The sequence below is a fragment of the Diadema setosum genome, chromosome 4 (assembly GCF_964275005.1).
Source record: "Diadema setosum chromosome 4, eeDiaSeto1, whole genome shotgun sequence".
NCBI classification, from domain to species: domain Eukaryota; kingdom Metazoa; phylum Echinodermata; class Echinoidea; order Diadematoida; family Diadematidae; genus Diadema; species Diadema setosum.
This window is the reverse complement of record NC_092688.1, coordinates 34,067,156-34,088,096: the sequence shown is the minus strand read 5'-3', so window position 1 is coordinate 34,088,096 and position 20,941 is coordinate 34,067,156. Positions and strand designations below refer to the sequence as shown.

The following is a 20,941-nucleotide window of genomic DNA, read 5'->3' as shown; positions in this document are numbered from 1 at the left end:
CCATAGATTCCCCCAGCTGCTGTGGAATGGAGACGTCCTGTGGAGCATGCTGGACCTCCTTCAGCTACTGTCCAAGGCTGCGGCCGAAGACAGTCTACAAGAGGTCAGGGAGTACCCAGTCTTTAACAACACACTCATGCTGACCGTCATGGACACCAAGGAGGCCAGAGAGGTAATACATATCCCACCAGGGTGGTTGGGGGGGGGGGGGATTGGGGCATTGGATAAGATGACATGAAGTTGTGGATGCCTATAGGGACTGAGCTATGCCAATTTGTCTTAAATTCTAATAAGTCTTTTATTTCATATGTAGTAATTGTTGAAGAGACAGTATTGTAATATATTTGATGTATCTGGAGGCATAAAGGAAATGTGCCCTCCATGAAAAATGAACATGAGAGATGCATTATGAAAAGTTAGAAAAAAAAAGATGATGAGCACATGTTTAGCTATTCATTTGGTCATGGGAGTGATGTTGCGGGTATCATGAATCAACCCAAGTTGACAAGTATGAGTTGTATCGCACAGTGCTGCTAGCTAAATGTAGGGGGAGGGGGATAAGGAGTAGTGGAGGGGGGGGGGGGGGATAGGGGATGGGGAGTAGCATGTGACAGGTACATGCATGGATATAGGCCATCACAGTTGATAATGTTTCCTCCCCCTCCGCCCCAACAGGGCATCGTTCGTGACTTTGCAGCGCGCTGTGGAGGCATCTTCCAGGAGGCAGTGAAGTGGGCCGCCTCGGCAACTCGCTCTCACATCCAGCAGTACCTGATCCACCTGGAGAACTCGGCAGACAGCCTCTCCCAACGCAGCACCCTGGAGATGGCCACAGAGAGTGCCCTCCAGTGTGCTGGCTTCAACAAGGGGCTCACAGCTTCTGTGAGTTAATTACTCTGTAGTTGTCCTTTTTATTTATTTATGTATTCCATTATTTATTAATTCATGTATTCAATCATTCATTAATTCTATTTATTTATTCATGTATTTGTTTATTCATTCATTTATTCATTTTCTGGGTTAGAGGGCTTTTTTATGTTCAATATCAACTTTGAAATCAATTTCTGGTCTGTGTGTGATCAGCTTTCAGGTGCAAGCTTTCAGTTCTGTTTTTTGTTGTTTTTTTGTTTTTTTAATAGTGTGTTTAGGGTAGCTCTTATCTTTTCTCTTTTTTTTTTTGACATATTACCTCTGAGATCTTGTAATTCACCATGGGGTTAATTTGTGAAAATGAAAAAAAAAAAAAACATTATCTTTTTAGACAGTTGTCTTACTCTTGATGATGATGATGATGATGTCTTACTTATTGATGATGATGATGATGATGATGATGATGATGATGATAATGATAGTGATAATGATAGTGATAATGATAGTGATAGTGATAGTGATAGTGATAGTGATAGAGATAGTGATAGTGATAGTGATAGTGATAGTGATAGTGATAGTGATAATGATAATGACAATGATAATGATAATGATGATAACGATGATGAAGACAATGATGGTGCCAAGACTGAATCCCAATTCATTAAGTCTCGTAGAATTAACCCACACAGATGATTACAATGAGTGTCAATTGATCATTTGTGATCTCTCATCTCTATTCCTCCCAGGGATCAGACAGCCTCACCAGTGAGTCGGCCAACTTTGTCTCCGTGATGAGCCTCAGGAGTCGATTTTCTGGAGAGGTGAGTTTCCAAGAGAACACTTCAGAAAGCAGCAGCTTTTGTCAGCATACATTGTGCATGTTTTAATGTAGATATAAAGAGTTTGATCGGAGAAACAATGTAAGTGCCATTTTTAAACAATTTAAAGTTAGTCCGTCATAAGATAGAGCAAATAAAAGCCTTTCCAGTGATACTCTTTAAACAATTTAAAGTTACACTGTAGTCCGTCATAAGATAGAGCAAATAAAAGCCTTTCCAGTGATACTTGACATGTTGAATAACAAGAATATTCTTCAGGTTATGATTAAAATATCCCATGTTTTCTCCTTGTTATCCTTGTCTTTTTTAAAGCAGGTTTAATCACAAATATCTGAAATTGCCAACAATGGAGTTAATTAATTTTATGATTCATACTTTTCATACATGTGATAAGGGACTTGCCAGGACTGGGCTGTCAGCTTTTGTCAAAATGAAGTTGCTCTCGTGTGATGCTTTCTGTTGGATTTTAGACCTCTTTGGCACATCCACTATTACAAGGAGAAAGAGATTCAGATGTGGGTTTTGTTTATGCACCACAGGGTGCTTTGTAAGTGAGAGTCACGTGATGGTACTTTCAGAGGGCCATACCAAGTTGCAGTGGGTGCTATCCACTGGCTGAGTAACTTGGGCACTTGTATGCAAATCTGAATGTTAGAAATAATGAGTTTGAACAGTTCACTTAACTTGGAATCGAATGGAGTGCAGGGCTGTATGTTATTGTCTCAAAACCTAGCTGTACGTAGCCAAGGACTCATAAATTTACTCTGACTTCCTAATGTAATCACATGTTTGGACCCAACTTTCAAAGAATCCATTAGTGTGAGTACCGTCAGTAGCTAGAATTCCTGATAACACAATCCAACATTTTTTTGGGGGAATTGTAAGTTTGATTTTAGAATAAATTTGCAATTGATAATTTCATCGTGGATGTCTTTGTATGACAGGTGTCTGGAATGAAGGCTATCTACATGGATGCTGGCCCAGGGGGGCTGAGCCTGTCCAGTGTGCTGAACAGCCAGCTGAAGAAGGCCTGTGACTCCGGCAGGGAGGATGCCTTCACCAATGCCATGTTTAGAGTGTGTGCCCTCCTCATTAGTACAGAAGGTATGTGCCTTAAATGGAGTCAGAGACTTGGTTAGAGCCACTGCTTGCTTTCAATAGAGTCAGAGGGCTGTGGAACCCACTGGCCTAATGATTACAGGCCTCTAATGGCCTTGGAGCAAGTCTACAGTAGTTCTGGAAACCTGCTGGTAATGTGGCATGGGACCAGAGAATCAATTGATCTGTTAGACCAGTGTTAACAGCATGCCCTGAGAGGGAGAAAAACAAAAATCTTGTTGTAGTTCTTGTTCATATTTGTATGGCACAATATTCCTGGTTGACACTTTACTGTTTGCTGACTATTCATAGTCACCTGGGAAGAACCACAAGGGGGCAAACCCTGAAGGGGCGAACCAAAAGGGGCTGAACCTTGAGAGGTTGGCATCATTCGCCTGGTTTGTGGTGAGGGTATGTGGGTGGATCACATCATTGGGTTGGCACCTTGCTCTTTGCGATTAATAAATGAAGCAGGATCTTTTACATGCGTGAGTTGTGACTCCCTCACACACAGGACCTCCATTTGATGTCCTGTCGGAGGGACAGAGTGTTTGTGCCTCTTACTTGAGGGGACAGCATGATAACATACAACATTTTTCAGCTAGACTCAATGGGAATTGAACACAAGCCATTTGATTGCGAGGCATACACGCTGTCGACTGAGCCACATCACCACCCTTTGCTGTAGTTTAGAATGTGAAGAAAGAGTCTGGCATGAATTTCGATACCTGGTACAGGAATATATCAAGTGTTGAAGGTGTCTTTATTGGCACAGCTCCTTCTTCACCAAGTAATTACTTGATACTCCAAAGACTTCTTTATCATTTCACACTCTTCTCCATCTTATATGACAACATTAATGAATCATTGTATTTGGATGCAGAAGATTGAAATGATCTAATCATTTACAAAACAAAAAGATTATTTGATAAGCCGGTGTATATATAATGGACTCCTAATATATTGAACAGTAAAAACTATAGTTACTTCTTACAAAGAAATTTCACTGCATCAGTGCACAGACTTGTGACAAACTTCTAAAGCTCACCACACCTGATGGTTTCCAATCCTTGCAGGCATGGACAGACACCTGCTGCACAACCTCTGCCGAGCCCCCGTCCGGCTCTTCACGACGCTAGCCATGGAGAAGGCTGTTGCATGCTGGGAATGGCTTCTGGCCGCCAGGTCTGACCTGGAGCTTCAGGTAGGGTCAAGTTTGAAACTGGGATGGGAAATATCAGACAGATTTACTCGGGGAGTCGTAGTCCGGGCTTCAAGTTTTAGGGTTATATTGCCAGATATCATGCATTTCTCGCTTCCTGTATCTTGTATTAAACCACTGCACAGTTTTTCCCACTAAGAGTACTCACCACTGTCCCAAGTTTATTGAAAAGTACCCAAACCCGTTCCAGATAATTTGTTCTCCACGTTAGACATGTAGATATATATATATAACATACTTTATTTCCTTTGCAAATTAAAGCATGTGATAAATATTCCTAGGATACTACCTGCCCACAGGCAGGTAAGTACAAGGAAAGAAATACAGTGGACCCGGTCCATCACACCACAATTGACAGTTACGCAAATAAATACATGTATACAAGTACATTTACACACAAACATGATACATGAACAGCTGTTTCAGGACGAAAAGAAAAAAAAAATGCTAAAATGAACTTATATCAGCATACATTCAACCTGAGAAACACAAAAAAAAGTAGCTCTAATCATTCGTTCAGTTATACGAATCTATCGAAATTCACTACCAATGAGTTGCATTAAATCCACCCAACAGAATCATAATTATTTCACATCCAATATTATAGAATGTTAAATAATGTAAAAGTAGATATTTTCATGCAAGTAATTTTGGGTGCTTGGCCAGTCGTACCTATCTAGTCATTCGGCCTTGCTTGCCATGTACTGTAAAGCCAGAAACATTCACAGCATGAAACTTTCATGAATTGGAGGCGGCAGCCTGTTTCACTGGAAATTACCACTGGCATTTAAATCATTGTCTAGACAAGAACTTTCGCGTGCATTTTACTTTTGCAAATCTTGGCTCTTCGCAAATCCACAAAGGTTTCATGCACACAAAAATTTTGGGTTTTACACCATGTTATCACTTTGACTCATCCATGGTGTCTCCTCATCTCCCATCCACCAGTTGATGCGGGAGATGGCAGGTGCATGGCAGATGAGCATGGACGAGAGGCGGGGACTCTTCGCTGTGGACATGGAGGAGCCGAGCCCGTTGGCAGCCATCAGCGGGGACGACATTCCCGAACCCAACCCGCCGAACACCGTACCGCATCACATATGGACTCAGGTAGGCAGACATCATCTGAAGTCTAAGTTCTGACGAGAATTGATAAGATCATGATGTGCATTGAAATTCTCATTGCCCTCTTATATGGCTTTGTCTGTGCTCCACAACTTCACCCTATGCAGTCACTTATGAACAACAAAATTCAATATGTGACCAGCAGCGGTTTCAGGCAAAAGTCAGGGATTTTGAAAATTCTTTATTTCATTGAATCACATTGCCCATTTCCTGAGCTTTGCATTGATTTAAAACACTTGTATTTTCCGGCACAGTAAGTGGGCATATAAAGCGAAATACAATGCACTTTTTAGTTTGTTAGCCTGACAAAATTGCGAGAAAACAGGCTTTAAAGGTTCACCTCTTGCTCAAAGACAATACCTGAGCGGCGATGCGAGGTGAGAATCACCCATCCGTACAATGGTGCCAATCGAGATTAAGCTCTGCCTGTAGCAACATCGGCACCTTCTGATTGGCTCACTGAGAGAGTCAAATTTCCTGGGCATTTCCTCGGAACTCGGCATATGTAGCTGAAATACACAATGCGTTTCACTCGGGTTTGTTTACCAGTACGTCTTTCAAGATGGTGGATACGATAATTGCACTAATTGCAAACCTGCTTGTGTACGTGTGCAGTATAGTGCACGCATTACCCTATGGCATCTACAAGCCATGCCTGTGTGTACACGAAACAGGAGCAGGTGGCGCATTCGTACACTATCCACATCTTTACACATCGCGTTTTCCTTGTGGTTGATTCGTTTGTTTGTTTTTTAATTGAGTACCCTTTTATAGGCAGAAAACGCAATTATTGCAAGAGCTGACAAGGGTTGTACTTCATGTTGTTTATTTTATTTTTGAAGCATGTGTTACATTGTGCAGTGGTGTATATTATATAAAAGCAAACAAGCAATGCTATAGATTGGTGCAATCTTGAGGTTTAGTATTTAAATATGTAGCACCCGCGCCGAGGGGCGGCCGGGTGGGCTGTGATACTCAATCAAACTTGACAAAAGAAGAAGGGAGGAGACACGTCTTAGTGGGTTGTATGGGCACAAGCAGCAATCAAAAAGTGATCATTTATTCATAATCATTCACTGTTATCCGTTTGATAACTCTTTCTCACACACTGTTATAGTTATCACATGGATCGAGCATCAGCTCGTAGTAACATGATGCCAACTCTTATAATAATTCTTCATTTTCACTGTTATATATACTACCCTGTGTATGTGTGGTCTTCTATAATAAAACTAATCAATCAAAACACAACATAACTGATAACTAACTAATTAATAAAATGAATTAACATTACGGTTCTTCTGCAATAACACTTTGATCTATTCTAATCCAAATAAATGTAAAACATATCAATGCAATAATCTTTTAACCTGTCACTCCCAATAATAGTCTAACAAACTATATATTATATTATATACAAACTTAATTATGATGTTGCAAATTATGCATGAAACAGTTTCGATATTACTCTAACTCATTAACTCATTAACAATCAACAGAGTTAATAGATACTTTAACTATGAACCGACAGAATATTCATCAGGATTTATCAAACAACTTCTCTTTTAAAAATAACCATATTCTGTTAATAAATCTAGTAATCTAGTAAATAATGTGCAATGCTACTAAAAATGCTACTAAACAATCATACCAACAACAACTTCACCCAACACATCTTCTAGCACTCTGTTCTGTGAGTAGAATGGTATAAATTGTAAATGGACAGGAAATAAAATGGAAATGAAACTGAAATTATACCTTCTTTCGCATATTCATGTAAGGCACTGGACATGAGATATCAACATAGCTACACTCAATCTGATTTCATTTAATGCTCTACAAGGGATGTGCAGTTTCCTTGAAAAATGAGGAACCACACAAGTGAGAAAAGCACAGAAAACTGTAATCTTCTGCAGCAAGTTCAAAGACAAAGAATTTGTTTGTAAACTTTGTACCAGCAGGTTTACCTCATTCCTTGGTACAGTACTGAATAGTGTATGTTTCAGACCCTGTGTCCATAAACTTCTCTATTCTCATTCACACAAGGTTTACTACACTATATGTACAGGTATATATTTATTCTACTTCAACTATATTGAAGAATGCTCCTTCATTCCAATCACGCATCCAAATAATTATGTTAGAGACAAGTACAACATACAAATTATATATCATATTACTGAACAATCTTAATGGGTCTAGTTTGTGAGACTAGCTTGTGGCTGGAGACAAGCTCTGCCAGAGTTTCTATCAGCCCCAGCTTATCCCTTTATTCTAGCTGGACAGCATCCACTATAAAGAACACCTAATTCACACCTTACATTAAGTGTGCCTCCCCTGTGAGGAGCATGCTGCTACCTTTGTTTTGTCTTAGCAGATGTGTCTACACAGACCCAAGATGCTGAATGCAAGGGGTAGGGGTATTAAGGTACTAATTTCTGCCCTCACTCTACCCTGTTGCACACACACACTTTGCTGGCTTTGTTCTCATCTACTGGGTAGTGAATGGAAGGTGGTGCAGGGGGAGCAGGCAAACAGATTAATCTGAATCAGGCTTTTGTTTCCACTTCCTTTGCTATATAACTCCCTTGGCCTGTTCCCACAGTATACACCAAACACGTTAACATCTTTGTCTCATAGCTATTCCCCACCCTATGTTAACTCTATTGCTGTACTAACTCCAGCAACTACATATATTGGTCTCCAAACTAACAGGAACATGGATAAATATTTATATACATGGTTATGTACAGAATATATAAATACATAGGTGAATCCGATATGAAACATATCACTAGAATGCACATATTATAGTCCTGTGTATTCTTCTGCAAATATTGATACCAACAACTCTTCCTTTTTTGATATACCTTGTTTGAGATATTTCCCTCATTTAGATACTTTAGGAATCACTTATAATGAAGATGGATGGAGTAAGAAGAGACATACTCAGAACAAGTTACCATGTATTAACACACCCAAAATCTCTCTTACATAAGTTCTCTAACTTGATTATATCGCCCGTCATTCAAGCTGTAATTCATTATTACAAATTGACACAATCACACTTATAACTCACATCTTTCACCACTGACTATATACAGTATATCATACATACAAGTAGAAATATAATTGAATATGGTGTATCAAGAAGTTTCTTACCTTGACAAAAGAAGAAGGGAGGAGACACGTCTTAGTGGGTTGTATGGGCACAAGCAGCAATCAAAAAGTGATGGGTTAGCTGATGCTGCTTTGGCCACATGTTACCCTCTCCTTTGTTCTCGACTCTTCCACTCTTGTGTAGGGGTGAGAGAAGATCTCTCACAGAGGGGTTATATGTTTCACATAGGACATAGCTTATATAACAAAAAATGGGGGGGGGGGCATATTTTCCTGTGGGTTCTACATCTCTCCCCTCCTAAAAATAATGTCTTCCACGACATTAAAACATATTTGGTATAGATATACCACTTATATAAAACTGTGTGAATTATGAACACTTCAACTCCCTTTTACAAACAATAACATCAGTCACTTTAAAGGGAACATACCCTTTTACGAGTGTTTCTATAGAAATATATCATCATCATAATCATAAAATGTTGAGGATCCGTCCTCCCCGCTCTCTGCATTAATCCCATTCCTGGGACTGTTACGACCTTAACAGGGTGTGCACATATCCTGTTTTGTAATTTAGGTCTTCCAATCTTTCTTAGATTAATCGATTACAAATGATACATAATATGCCATGAGTGGCATTTTCTCAACAAAAACACTCTCAACAAATAGGGGTTCAGGAACTAACAATGGAATGTAATTTCCAGTATGTCATCTTAGACTGCTTATCTCACCTAGAGATTAGCTTCACCTTCCTGAACCATTATCTCTCTTCAAACCCTGCGCATAGGTTTGCTTCTATCTCTCTATACATCTATCCCTATTTGTTTTGTTTTTCTTCATCTTTAACACTGAGTATAAGTCTAAGGCGAATCGTAAGTGTCAGCGTGAGTTAGTAATTATTGTTTCACTCATCCTGTTGTGGAGGATCTTGTTTGCCATCTCGATGTAGCTCGCTGCACTCAGCCCAGGTTGACAGTAGATTTCCGGAAACGTCATGGTGCGATGAACAGATGATGTGCAGACTCGCAGACATCTCGCGTGTGCAGCAGACATCATGGGGACATCATGTCGGGATCTGGCCTGGAGGGTAATGGTGATGGTGATGCAAACTGTTCGGCCCACTGGAACTCATCCCCATAGGAGGATACAGTTGGGCAGGAAGGGGAAAGAGGGGAAAAGGCTGTTGGTTAAAGTTAGAGTACTGGTTATGAAGGAGGTATTGAGGAGGAATGGAGGGTTGGATGAAAGGTTGGCTGGCGTTCACATCAGTGTAGAAGTTGGGAAAAGGTTGGTGGTTGTATGTTGTAGGCTGGAGTCCATAGACTAGATTATCTTGTCTGTGGCCAGACATAGTGTTCATATGACCAATAGTCGAAGGCTGTCCCAGCTGTTCATATGTGAAAGTGGTTGGAGGTCTCCTGGTGCGGCTAGACGTCCTTCTCTCTTGGGTCTGTGGTGGGGTTTGTGGTGGTGCTGGATTTTCATCTGTTCGTTCTCTTTCAGGTGGTTCGTGGGTTTCCTCAATGTCCTGAGTTCTCTCAACCGGGCCTTCATTAGTTCTGTGTTCTAGAACATTTTCAACATTTTGCTCACCATCCACCTGGTTTCCCTCAGTCACTTCCACTGTTTGGTAGGGTGTCTCCGGGTTCACATCTGGATCGCGTTCCTGAGCTCTCCGCCTGTATTCCAGGTAATAACCTGATTCTGAGTCGTCTGAGTCTGAGATCTCATCTGGAGGTGGTGACTCTGGCGACTGTCTTCTCTTCGGAGGCCGGCTTGCTGAGGAACGAGTTTCAGGTCTTTGGGGTATGTGTTTCGGCATGACTGGTGACTCTTTTTCAAGGTAGTCACACGGAAGAAGGTGATTCCTGTGTAGGACTCGAGTTCGCCCTTTACCACTCTCTGGCGCAATCTCGTACACTGGCATTTCCTCCTTCTGAGCGACAACCCTGTACACCGTGTCCTCCCAGTATCCGCGGAGCTTTCCAGGACCACTTGTAGGAGCCAAATTCTTGACCAATACTCTGTCACCTGGAGAGAGGATTGGACTGTAGATGTTCTTGTCATAGAGCTGTTTATTGTGTCTAGCTGATGTTGTCATTCGCTGGGAAGCCATCTTGTATGCCTCCTCCATTTGACCTTTCCACTTCTCTACGTAGCCGTCATAGTCCTTTGGGGTGCCTGAGTCCTCTGCAGTTTTCAGACCAAATGCCAAATCGACTGGAAGACGGGGCGTTCTGCCATACAGGAGAAAAAATGGGGAATACCCTGTGGAGGAGTGCCGGGTACAGTTGTACGCGTGGACCACTTTGTTGAGATGCTCTTTCCACCTGGCCTTCTCTGTGGTTGGTAGTGTGCGGAGCATTCCAAGTAGTGTCCTGTTCATCCTCTCGACTTTCCCATTCCCCTCGGGATGGTACGGCGTTGTGTGGGATCTTGAAATTCCAGTCAGACGGCAGAGTTGTGAGAAAAACTTATTCTCAAACTCCCTCCCTTGGTCGTGGTGTATTCGCTTTGGAAGGCCAAACCGTAGTACAAAGTCATTGAAAAACTTGTCAGCTGCAGTCTTTGCGCTCTTGTTGGAGGTTGCGTAAGCCTGTGCAAATCTAGTATAGTGATCTACAATGACCAGTATGTACTCCTGTCCGCCGACACTCTTCTCTAGATGAAGGAAATCTAAAGACACCAGTTCAAAAGGCTGAGATGCAATGATCGGGTTGAGTGGTGCCTTCGTTTTCCTTACTGGTTTCTTGTCTTTGATGCATGAACATGTGCGTCCTATGTACTGCTCAACGTCTCGTTGCATATGAGACCAGTAAAACCGATCCCTGAGGAGAGAGAGTACACGGTCTGCGCCTTGGTGCCCCATGTTGTCATGAAGTTGTTGTAGAACTAGTTGGTGGTAACACTTGGGTAGTAGCATTTGACAGCGGTTGGCAGTTTTTCGAACTAGGACGCCATCTTCACCAACATGCAACTGTTTCCATTCATGCAACAGACGTCGAGAGCAGGGATGCATGTCTTTCTGGGCTTCTCGGCTTGGGAACTTGTCTTGAAGTTTGGCTTGTAGGACTGGTCTGATTGCTGGGTCTTGTTCTTGTGCGGTTCGAATTGTTTCGCTGGTCAAGATTGGTGGTGTCTCGGGACTTCCTGCTTCGCTCTCTCTTGCAATGTCAGTGGACAGGGCGTGGACGAAAACTGCCTCAGTCCCTTGTTGTTGCACTGCAGCGTACATTGCTGTAACTGTGTCTGGGGAGACCTCCTTCGTGCACATCTGCTGGTATTCTGCCAAGTCCACTGGCAACCTAGAAAGCGTATCTGCCACTTGGTTCTTCTTTCCAGGGAGATATTTCACTGAAAAGTTGAAATCAGCCAGTTCTGAGACCCACCTCTGTCCAGTTGCGTTTAGCCTTGCCGTAGTCATGATGTAAGTCAGGGGGTTGTTGTCTGTGAAGATGGTAAAGCTAGGGGCATAAAACAAATAATCCCGGAAATGTTCCGTCACTGCCCATTTCAGAGCTAGAAATTCTAACTTGCCTGAATGCAGGTGATAGTTCTTTTCAGCGGGAGTCAGTGTCCGGGAACCATAACCAATCACACAAATCTTCCCATCTTTTTCCTGAGTCAGAATCGCACCCAGTCCTTCCTGTGACGCGTCTGTGAAGAGTGCAAATGGTTTTTCAAAATCCGGGTATGCCATGATTGGAGGTGATGTTAGCTGGTCAATGAGATTTTCCAGTATTATTTGATGTTCATTTGTCCATGTGATGGGCTGACTGGATGGGACTACATGTTTCTTTATTTTTGTTTTCCTATTTCTTGGGTTGCTTGTCTTTTTGTCTACTTTTGGATCTTGGTGTGGTGGTCCCTTCAACAGGTCATAGAGGGGTTTAGCTTTTCGGGAGAAGTCCACGATGTACCTGCGGTAATATCCAACAAGACCAAGCACTTGTCTCACACCACCTACGTTCTTTGGGCGCTTATTTCTCAAGGACTGTAGTGCTGCTGTATCCTTCGGATCTGGTCGATGTCCCTTGTTGGAGACGATCCGGCCCAGGTACTTTACTTCTTTCTGAAACAGCATACATTTCGCTGGTTTCAACTTGATTCCTTGCTGCTTCATCCTCTGCAAGACCTGTTGAATGTGGTTGAGATGGTCATCAAAGTTTTGGCTGTATACTAGAATGTCGTCCAAGTACACAACACAGAACTTGTGAGTCAGGCCATCCAAGGTCCGTTCCATGTGGCGTTGATATACCGCTGGGGCATTCTTCAAACCAAACGGAATACGTACCCATTGGTATAAGCCCCAGGGGGTGACAAACGCAGTCATCGGTTGGCTATCCTTGTCCATGTACCCCTGGTGATAGGCCTTGCCCTGGTCAAGTGTTGTGAACCATTGGCTTCCTCCAAGCCCATCGAGGACATCTTGGATGCGGGGTATGGGTTGGCGGTCGCAGATGGTCTTCTTGTTCAACTCCCGGTAGTCGATGCACAGACGTAGGCCGCCATCCTTCTTCCTAACACAGACTACCGGAGATGAATAAGGGGATGTAGACTTTTCAACAAACCCACGGCTAATCAGATCTTCGATGTAATTTCGGACCTCTTGGTAAAGTGGTCGCGGGATAGACATGTAGGTGCGTTGAACTGGAGAATGATCAGTCAGATTGATGTGCATTTGCAGGTCTTCAATGCGTCCGATGTCATCGTCATTCCTTGCAAATGCGTCCCTTTCTTGTCTTAAAACCCTTTTCACCTTTTCTTGTTGCTCTGGAGCAAGATTAGAGAGATCCACATCAGGGATGAAATCATCATGGGCGGGGGTATCGGGTGTAACCGTGGCGACCTTTACCTCTGGCAGCTCATGGGGAGTCATGACGTGACCTGGTATGATGGCAGCCGCTCTCTGCACCCGTCCCACAATCGTTGGGCCATGGACTGTGATGTCATGCTTTGTTGTATTTGTGACCAATATCTCCACCTTGCAGCTTGATCCAGGTTTGAGGCAGACCAACCCTTCACCTAGAGACAGTCCATCAGGGAGCTCACAGTAGTCGGGCTGAAAATGCACCTCAGTTGGGGATTGGATGGGTATCGCAGCTCTCACTCTGCAGGTCATCAATATTGAAGCTTGCTTAGGGATTGTTGTGAAGCCCTTAGGATGTTTCACCACACCCAGTTCATCGTCTTCTTCTACACTTTGTAGTAGACTTACAACCGAGTCGACGATGGCTGGGCTGGAGTCAAAAGCATCATGGAAAGTGTCGGTTCCCTGCTTGGTGTCGATGTAGGGGGGTTGTCGTACCATCTCACTGATTACATTGAATCCAATAATTGGCTCACTGAGAGGGTCTTGCGTAACCAATATTGGAATATCAATGACAGGAGCCTTCTCTTTGTCTTCCAGTGAAAAGCTGACTTTCATCCATCCCAGGAAGGGGATTTCTTGGCCATTTGCTGCCTTGAGCTGCAAATTCTGCCCTTCCATCAATTCAGCAATGGGATGGATGACCTCGTCTGGTAGATTCCTGTCCTTCCATGCACGGGAGACAATAGACACCTGGGCTCCGGTGTCCCAAAGAGCACTGGTCGACACACCATTGACTCGACATCTCACCATGCACTTTTCTCCGATGAGATTTACTAGTCTCCTATAGTGTCTTCCAATCAGGCCAACTCCTACATGGGGATACTTGAAAGTAGATGAATTTCTCTCTGCTAGCGATGACTTGGGATTGTTGGGTTTATTCTTGTTGTGGATTGGCTGGGGTGTTTGTGTTTCCTTGCGAGGGTTTCTCCTTACTGTGCGTGCGGGTTGGGACTTTGGTTCGCCAAAGGTTGCTGGTCGTCCCTCCTTGGCAACCCTGTCGCGTTTCCCGTCTGGTACCGCGCTCTGCAGCCCCGAAGAAAATGGTCTCCACTGCCACAATGGAAACAATGGGCACACTCTGCACCCTTGCCCTGCTGTCGACACGCATGGCATCCCCAGTCAGGCCTTCTTCCTCGGGTTGGTGGTCTATTCTGCTGAGCTGTCGGGCGGTTTTGGCTGCCAGCCTTCAGGCTTGCTAACTCAGCTCGAATGTCCTGCAGCTGTTTCTGAAGACTGCTCACCTCCGGCTCTACCTTGTTTATTTTCGCCTTTGTTGTCTTTTGTTTACCTCGTCTTTCAGTCTCATTCATTTCTGAGGCTTGAAGATGTCGAAACAAAGTCTCATCCGACACTCCAGGATCGCTTAGGAGTGGTCGCATGTCCATCCTGATATTATCGTTCTGAAATCCTGTCGTCAGAGAATGCAAGAACATTTGCTGTACAAGAGCTGGGTCGTACCGCAGATTTGTACCTGCTTTCTCCGAGGCTTGCAAGACCTTTTGCCGCAAGTCCAGCATCCGAAGGAGGAAGTCGTGGGCTGTTTCGTTCCCTCCCTGGGCTGCCGCAGACAGTTCTTTGTACCAAGTGGTAGCATCGCCTTCCCTGAAGTGGGCCTTTAGAATGTCCCGCAATGTAGATAGGGTGAGATCAGCTTTGCTCTCTAGATAACTCCGTAACCTCATCCCCGGGCTGATAGCACGAAGGACACCCTCGACGATCTCAGCCTCTGGGTATCCCTTGCTCTGCGCCATCTCAAGCTGCCTGTTGAGGTTTGCAAAAGTTATTTTATCTTTCTGTGTAGGCTCACCGATCTGCCCTATCACACGGAACTCCTTCTTTATGAGCCCCTGTAGGTTAGAGAGACTAATACTTTCCGTCATCTGTGGGGCTGGATGGGGAACAGTAGGACTGTCGATCAGCGGTGTTTTACTTCCAGGCGGTTGTGCAGGCTCCTCCTTAGTTTCCTCTCCTGCTATCTCTTTGATGTTGGCTCCGACCTGGCGCAGATACTCGAGTCCACCGTCCTCCATCTCCTCTACCTCCTCCCTGGCCAAGTACCCAACAAAAAACCGAACATAGCCCATCTTACCTTTCCCCCTTACCTTTTCCATATCTGTCGTGGGGATCTGCATCTTCTCGCCCAGTAGAAGGAGCTGGTCCACGGTCAGTCCATGGAGGCCTTCCTGCACTGTCTGGCTGATGCTTTCTAGGATCATGTTGAATGCTGGTGTCTCAAACAGGTACCTGGTCAGGGACGGTCTACAGGTTCAGTCAGTCCTGGGACGTCACATCTGCCCTTCTAGCTCTGTGGCAGGCGACGTCCTGGCAGGGTCGCCAAATGTAGCACCCGCGCCGAGGGGCGGCCGGGTGGGCTGTGATACTCAATCAAACTTGACAAAAGAAGAAGGGAGGAGACACGTCTTAGTGGGTTGTATGGGCACAAGCAGCAATCAAAAAGTGATCATTTATTCATAATCATTCACTGTTATCCGTTTGATAACTCTTTCTCACACACTGTTATAGTTATCACATGGATCGAGCATCAGCTCGTAGTAACATGATGCCAACTCTTATAATAATTCTTCATTTTCACTGTTATATATACTACCCTGTGTATGTGTGGTCTTCTATAATAAAACTAATCAATCAAAACACAACATAACTGATAACTAACTAATTAATAAAATGAATTAACATTACTGTTCTTCTGCAATAACACTTTGATCTATTCTAATCCAAATAAATGTAAAACATATCAATGCAATAATCTTTTAACCTGTCACTCCCAATAATAGTCTAACAAACTATATATTATATTATATACAAACTTAATTATGATGTTGCAAATTATGCATGAAACAGTTTCGATATTACTCTAACTCATTAACTCATTAACAATCAACAGAGTTAATAGATACTTTAACTATGAACCGACAGAATATTCATCAGGATTTATCAAACAACTTCTCTTTTAAAAATAACCATATTCTGTTAATAAATCTAGTAATCTAGTAAATAATGTGCAATGCTACTAAAAATGCTACTAAACAATCATACCAACAACAACTTCACCCAACACATCTTCTAGCACTCTGTTCTGTGAGTAGAATGGTATAAATTGTAAATGGACAGGAAATAAAATGGAAATGAAACTGAAATTATACCTTCTTTCGCATATTCATGTAAGGCACTGGACATGAGATATCAACATAGCTACACTCAATCTGATTTCATTTAATGCTCTACAAGGGATGTGCAGTTTCCTTGAAAAATGAGGAACCACACAAGTGAGAAAAGCACGGAAAACTGTAATCTTCTGCAGCAAGTTCAAAGACAAAGAATTTGTTTGTAAACTTTGTACCAGCAGGTTTACCTCATTCCTTGGTACAGTACTGAATAGTGTATGTTTCAGACCCTGTGTCCATAAACTTCTCTATTCTCATTCACACAAGGTTTACTACACTATATGTACAGGTATATATTTATTCTACTTCAACTATATTGAAGAATGCTCCTTCATTCCAATCACGCATCCAAATAATTATGTTAGAGACAAGTACAACATACAAATTATATATCATATTACTGAACAATCTTAATGGGTCTAGTTTGTGAGACTAGCTTGTGGCTGGAGACAAGCTCTGCCAGAGTTTCTATCAGCCCCAGCTTATCCCTTTATTCTAGCTGGACAGCATCCACTATAAAGAACACCTAATTCACACCTTACATTAAGTGTGCCTCCCCTGTGAGGAGCATGCTGCTACCTTTGTTTTGTCTTAGCAGATGTGTCTACACAGACCCAAGATGCTGAATGCAAGGGGTAGGGGTATTAAGGTACTAATTTCTGCCCTCACTCTACCCTGTTGCACACACACACTTTGCTGGCTTTGTTCTCATCTACTGGGTAGTGAATGGAAGGTGGTGCAGGGGGAGCAGGCAAACAGATTAATCTGAATCAGGCTTTTGTTTCCACTTCCTTTGCTATATAACTCCCTTGGCCTGTTCCCACAGTATACACCAAACACGTTAACATCTTTGTCTCATAGCTATTCCCCACCCTATGTTAACTCTATTGCTGTACTAACTCCAGCAACTACATATATTGGTCTCCAAACTAACAGGAACATGGATAAATATTTATATACATGGTTATGTACAGAATATATAAATACATAGGTGAATCCGATATGAAACATATCACTAGAATGCACATATTATAGTCCTGTGTATTCTTCTGCAAATATTGATACCAACAACTCTTCCTTTTTTGATATACCTTGTTTGAGATATTTCCCTCATTTAGATACTTTAGGAATCACTTATAATGAAGATGGATGGAGTAAGAAGAGACATACTCAGAACAAGTTACCATGTATTAACACACCCAAAATCTCTCTTACATAAGTTCTCTAACTTGATTATATCGCCCGTCATTCAAGCTGTAATTCATTATTACAAATTGACACAATCACACTTATAACTCACATCTTTCACCACTGACTATATACAGTATATCATACATACAAGTAGAAATATAATTGAATATGGTGTATCAAGAAGTTTCTTACCTTGACAAAAGAAGAAGGGAGGAGACACGTCTTAGTGGGTTGTATGGGCACAAGCAGCAATCAAAAAGTGATGGGTTAGCTGATGCTGCTTTGGCCACATGTTACCCTCTCCTTTGTTCTCGACTCTTCCACTCTTGTGTAGGGGTGAGAGAAGATCTCTCACAGAGGGGTTATATGTTTCACATAGGACATAGCTTATATAACAAAAAATGGGGGGAGGGCATATTTTCCTGTGGGTTCTACAAATATACATGTAGGTCATTAAATGACCACTCCTTTCCTCTCCTCTGCTGACCTTGAGTCAACCTGCTGTTATATTTACTATGAGTGCACAGTCGGATTTCGAGAATTTTATAAGTTTTCTTTTACACAGTTAAGTCATTTTGCCGCATTTGACAGGTTAGTTTCCGATGGCATTGCTTGTGACTCTGATGAGTTCAAACCATGTTCCCCATGACATGTTTTCATGTTGGAAGTTAGTGCTGAGCACTGCTCACTTTTTGCTTCACTTCAGAGGGCTTCAAAATGACATGAACTTTCATGTTCAGACAATTTAGTGCGAATTACATGGCTGATTTTGAAGTAGACCTGTATTAACATTACTCTTTATAAAGTAAAAGATAATGTCATGAAACACATAACAATGTGACATTATTATCTGACCACATATCATTTACATGTATGCAGACAAAGATCAGTTGTCAAGATGTATGGCCCATGGATAGGGTTTGTTAGAAATGCTAACAAAGTATACCATATGCTCATCCACAGTTCCTCTACCAGCGCCTGGAGAGCATCAAGTATAGCAGCATCAACGTGGTGGAGATCTTCGTCTCCATCCTCCACCGCTCGCTGCCGATGCAGGTGGGCCAGATGAAGGGCGCCCTCTCGCGGCACATCGCCGCCATGGGCCCCCGATTCCGGCTGCTCTGCATGGGGCTGTCCCTCCTGCAGGGGGATATCCTGCCCAGCAGTACGGGGAAGAATGTCCTGAGGGAGAGGATCTACTCAGCTGCTTTTGATTTCTTCAGGTGAGCCAAGCGTACTCCAATTGTCCATGCTTAATGGCAGTTTACCGCAATATTATTTAGAGTGATTATGTCCCTTTATATCCTGGTTGTTCTATAAGTACTCAATCCATCTGTTCTTAAGACTTGAGACAATGCTGCCAATAGTGACAGTTGTCTATTATGATAATCAATAATGCCTCATTATAGATTTTGGAGAGACACAAGAAGATGCACACTTTGCTAGGACTGTCCCATGTTCTGGTAATCTATTGTCAGTGAAGCCAGTCAATGTAACGTGAGTTTTTTTAGTACCAAAATAAGTAGCTTTAAAGCAGATGTCTCTATCTATGAGGTTCCGTGACGTCAACTGGCGCATTGCCTGAGGGGCAAAAATAAATCTTGTGTGTATCAAGTGCATAGCTCTAGCATGTGGTACGCGTAACGCATACTTGCCTGCACATCATGGTATGCGGGATGTAACACTGACACGCTTGCCCATGCGTATGGGGACCTCCATATGCAGTTTTTGCTCCTCGGCATGGCTTGATGACATCATTGGGACCTCGTCCATTATCCAGACATAGATTGGCACATGAGTGTCTTTGCATTTTCAGTGTGAAATACTGTTGCTAGAAGGAACAGAGATCGAGAGGATGGTGCACTTGCCCTCATGTTTCATTTCATATCTAAAAGCAAATATCATGCAAATCATCAAAGCAAATAGTCAATTAATGACAATTCTCACATATCCCATCACAACTTGCTTTAACTCTTTATGTGCCATGTTCGCACGTCCTACTCAGTCGACGGCGTGCCAACTTCGCATATTCTGCTCAAACTCACTAATCCGCTTAAACCGATCGATAAATCGCCTAATCCCGTGGTACAATGAAAGCTTTTCTCGCGCTTTTGTTCCTTTTACATACAGCTTGCATTCTATGTGGTGATTGACTATCAAGCGGTGTTCCCTACTAAATATGCATGTAAATTCTAAGTTTCTCTCACGGTTTCATGTGCAAAAGTCATGCCTTTACAGTAATGTAGCAACTGGTCATTAAAAAAATAAATAGAAATAGATTTGTCATACACTTTATATCAAGGCAAAGCTTGGCATTCCTCTTCAACTTTGCTCACTATTATATCCAGCTTAACAGAAATTTGTAGAAGTTACATAGGTTGGAAAAACATTATTCTTTATCAAAGCATGACTACCTTCGTGTCCCAGAATAACGTGGCACACAGGGGGTTTCCACCATGGCAAATAAAGAGTTAATGGTGTTGTGATTGAGCATATCTCACCTATCCAGCCATATGACTAATCTGAATGGGAGGCGGTCTGGACATGGCCGGATAGCTGAGGTTTGACTGTATTGCCTTCGTGAAATGTGGTACCTGAATCAGCTGGTGTTGTTGTTTGCAGTGTGGCTCCCATGTGCCCGACACAGTCCATGAGCGAGCTGCGCGAGGACATCGGAATCCTGATCAGGTTCTTCCACGCCATGTTGGCTGAGAAGAAGTACCTCAAGGCAACCACAGCAGTGGTGCAAGGTCAGAAAACCTTCTTTCATCATTATCATAGTCGTGTTATCTATTCGGTATCTCAAACATTTTTACATGTAAAGTTACATAACAATTTCAATACCCCATTAGAGAAGCACTCTGAGAGCGCAGACCTCTGCCAAGTAGCTAATCTCAGCCAATGATCTTGTTCTTGCATAGGAATCAGTGATTTCTACCCATTTCTACCCATACGTGTAGTGTGTGCTGAAAGTTGCCTGATTTCCCAATATAGAAGCCTTTTATTAAATCATCAATTTCCAATTGCGCAGCACGCCTCGCCTTATTAGAAGCTAGAGTACGCACTTTAGTGCGCGTATGAAAACCTCAAAAATGCGCAGCTTGAACTCCCAAGTGCATTGACCCTACCTGCCAAAATATCGAAAATCCTTCATAAAATCCATAAAAATTTCCCGATCACTACCAAAATTTAATCATATGTTCCTTGTGTCATTCTCAGTCTTTCCTGCAAGTTTCATCTAAATCTGTTCACAACTTTTTGAGTTATTTTGCATATCGCCGCTGGGGTGACAAGACCTTGTATCTCAAATTTTGGCGAAAATGACTTTTTTGAATTAGTGGTCAAATAATCGGTTAAGTGATGTCCTGTCCAAATCCCAGCTGTCTTACCCCAAAAATGAAGCCACCACGGCATGTCA

At 42.6% G+C, this 20,941-nt stretch overlaps 1 protein-coding gene across 1 annotated transcript in view; it reads left to right on the top strand.

Annotated features, from left to right (window-relative positions):
* The window catches only part of LOC140227171 (phosphatidylinositol 4-kinase alpha-like), a 57,558-nt gene that overhangs the window by 22,960 nt on the left and 13,657 nt on the right, over positions 1-20,941 (top strand). Inside the window, 8 exon segments of the mRNA XM_072307601.1 lie at positions 7-172; positions 676-882; positions 1,617-1,691; positions 2,654-2,813; positions 3,884-4,011; positions 4,978-5,139; positions 18,487-18,746; positions 20,146-20,273. Of these exon segments, the coding sequence (XP_072163702.1) occupies positions 7-172; positions 676-882; positions 1,617-1,691; positions 2,654-2,813; positions 3,884-4,011; positions 4,978-5,139; positions 18,487-18,746; positions 20,146-20,273 (1,286 nt within the window).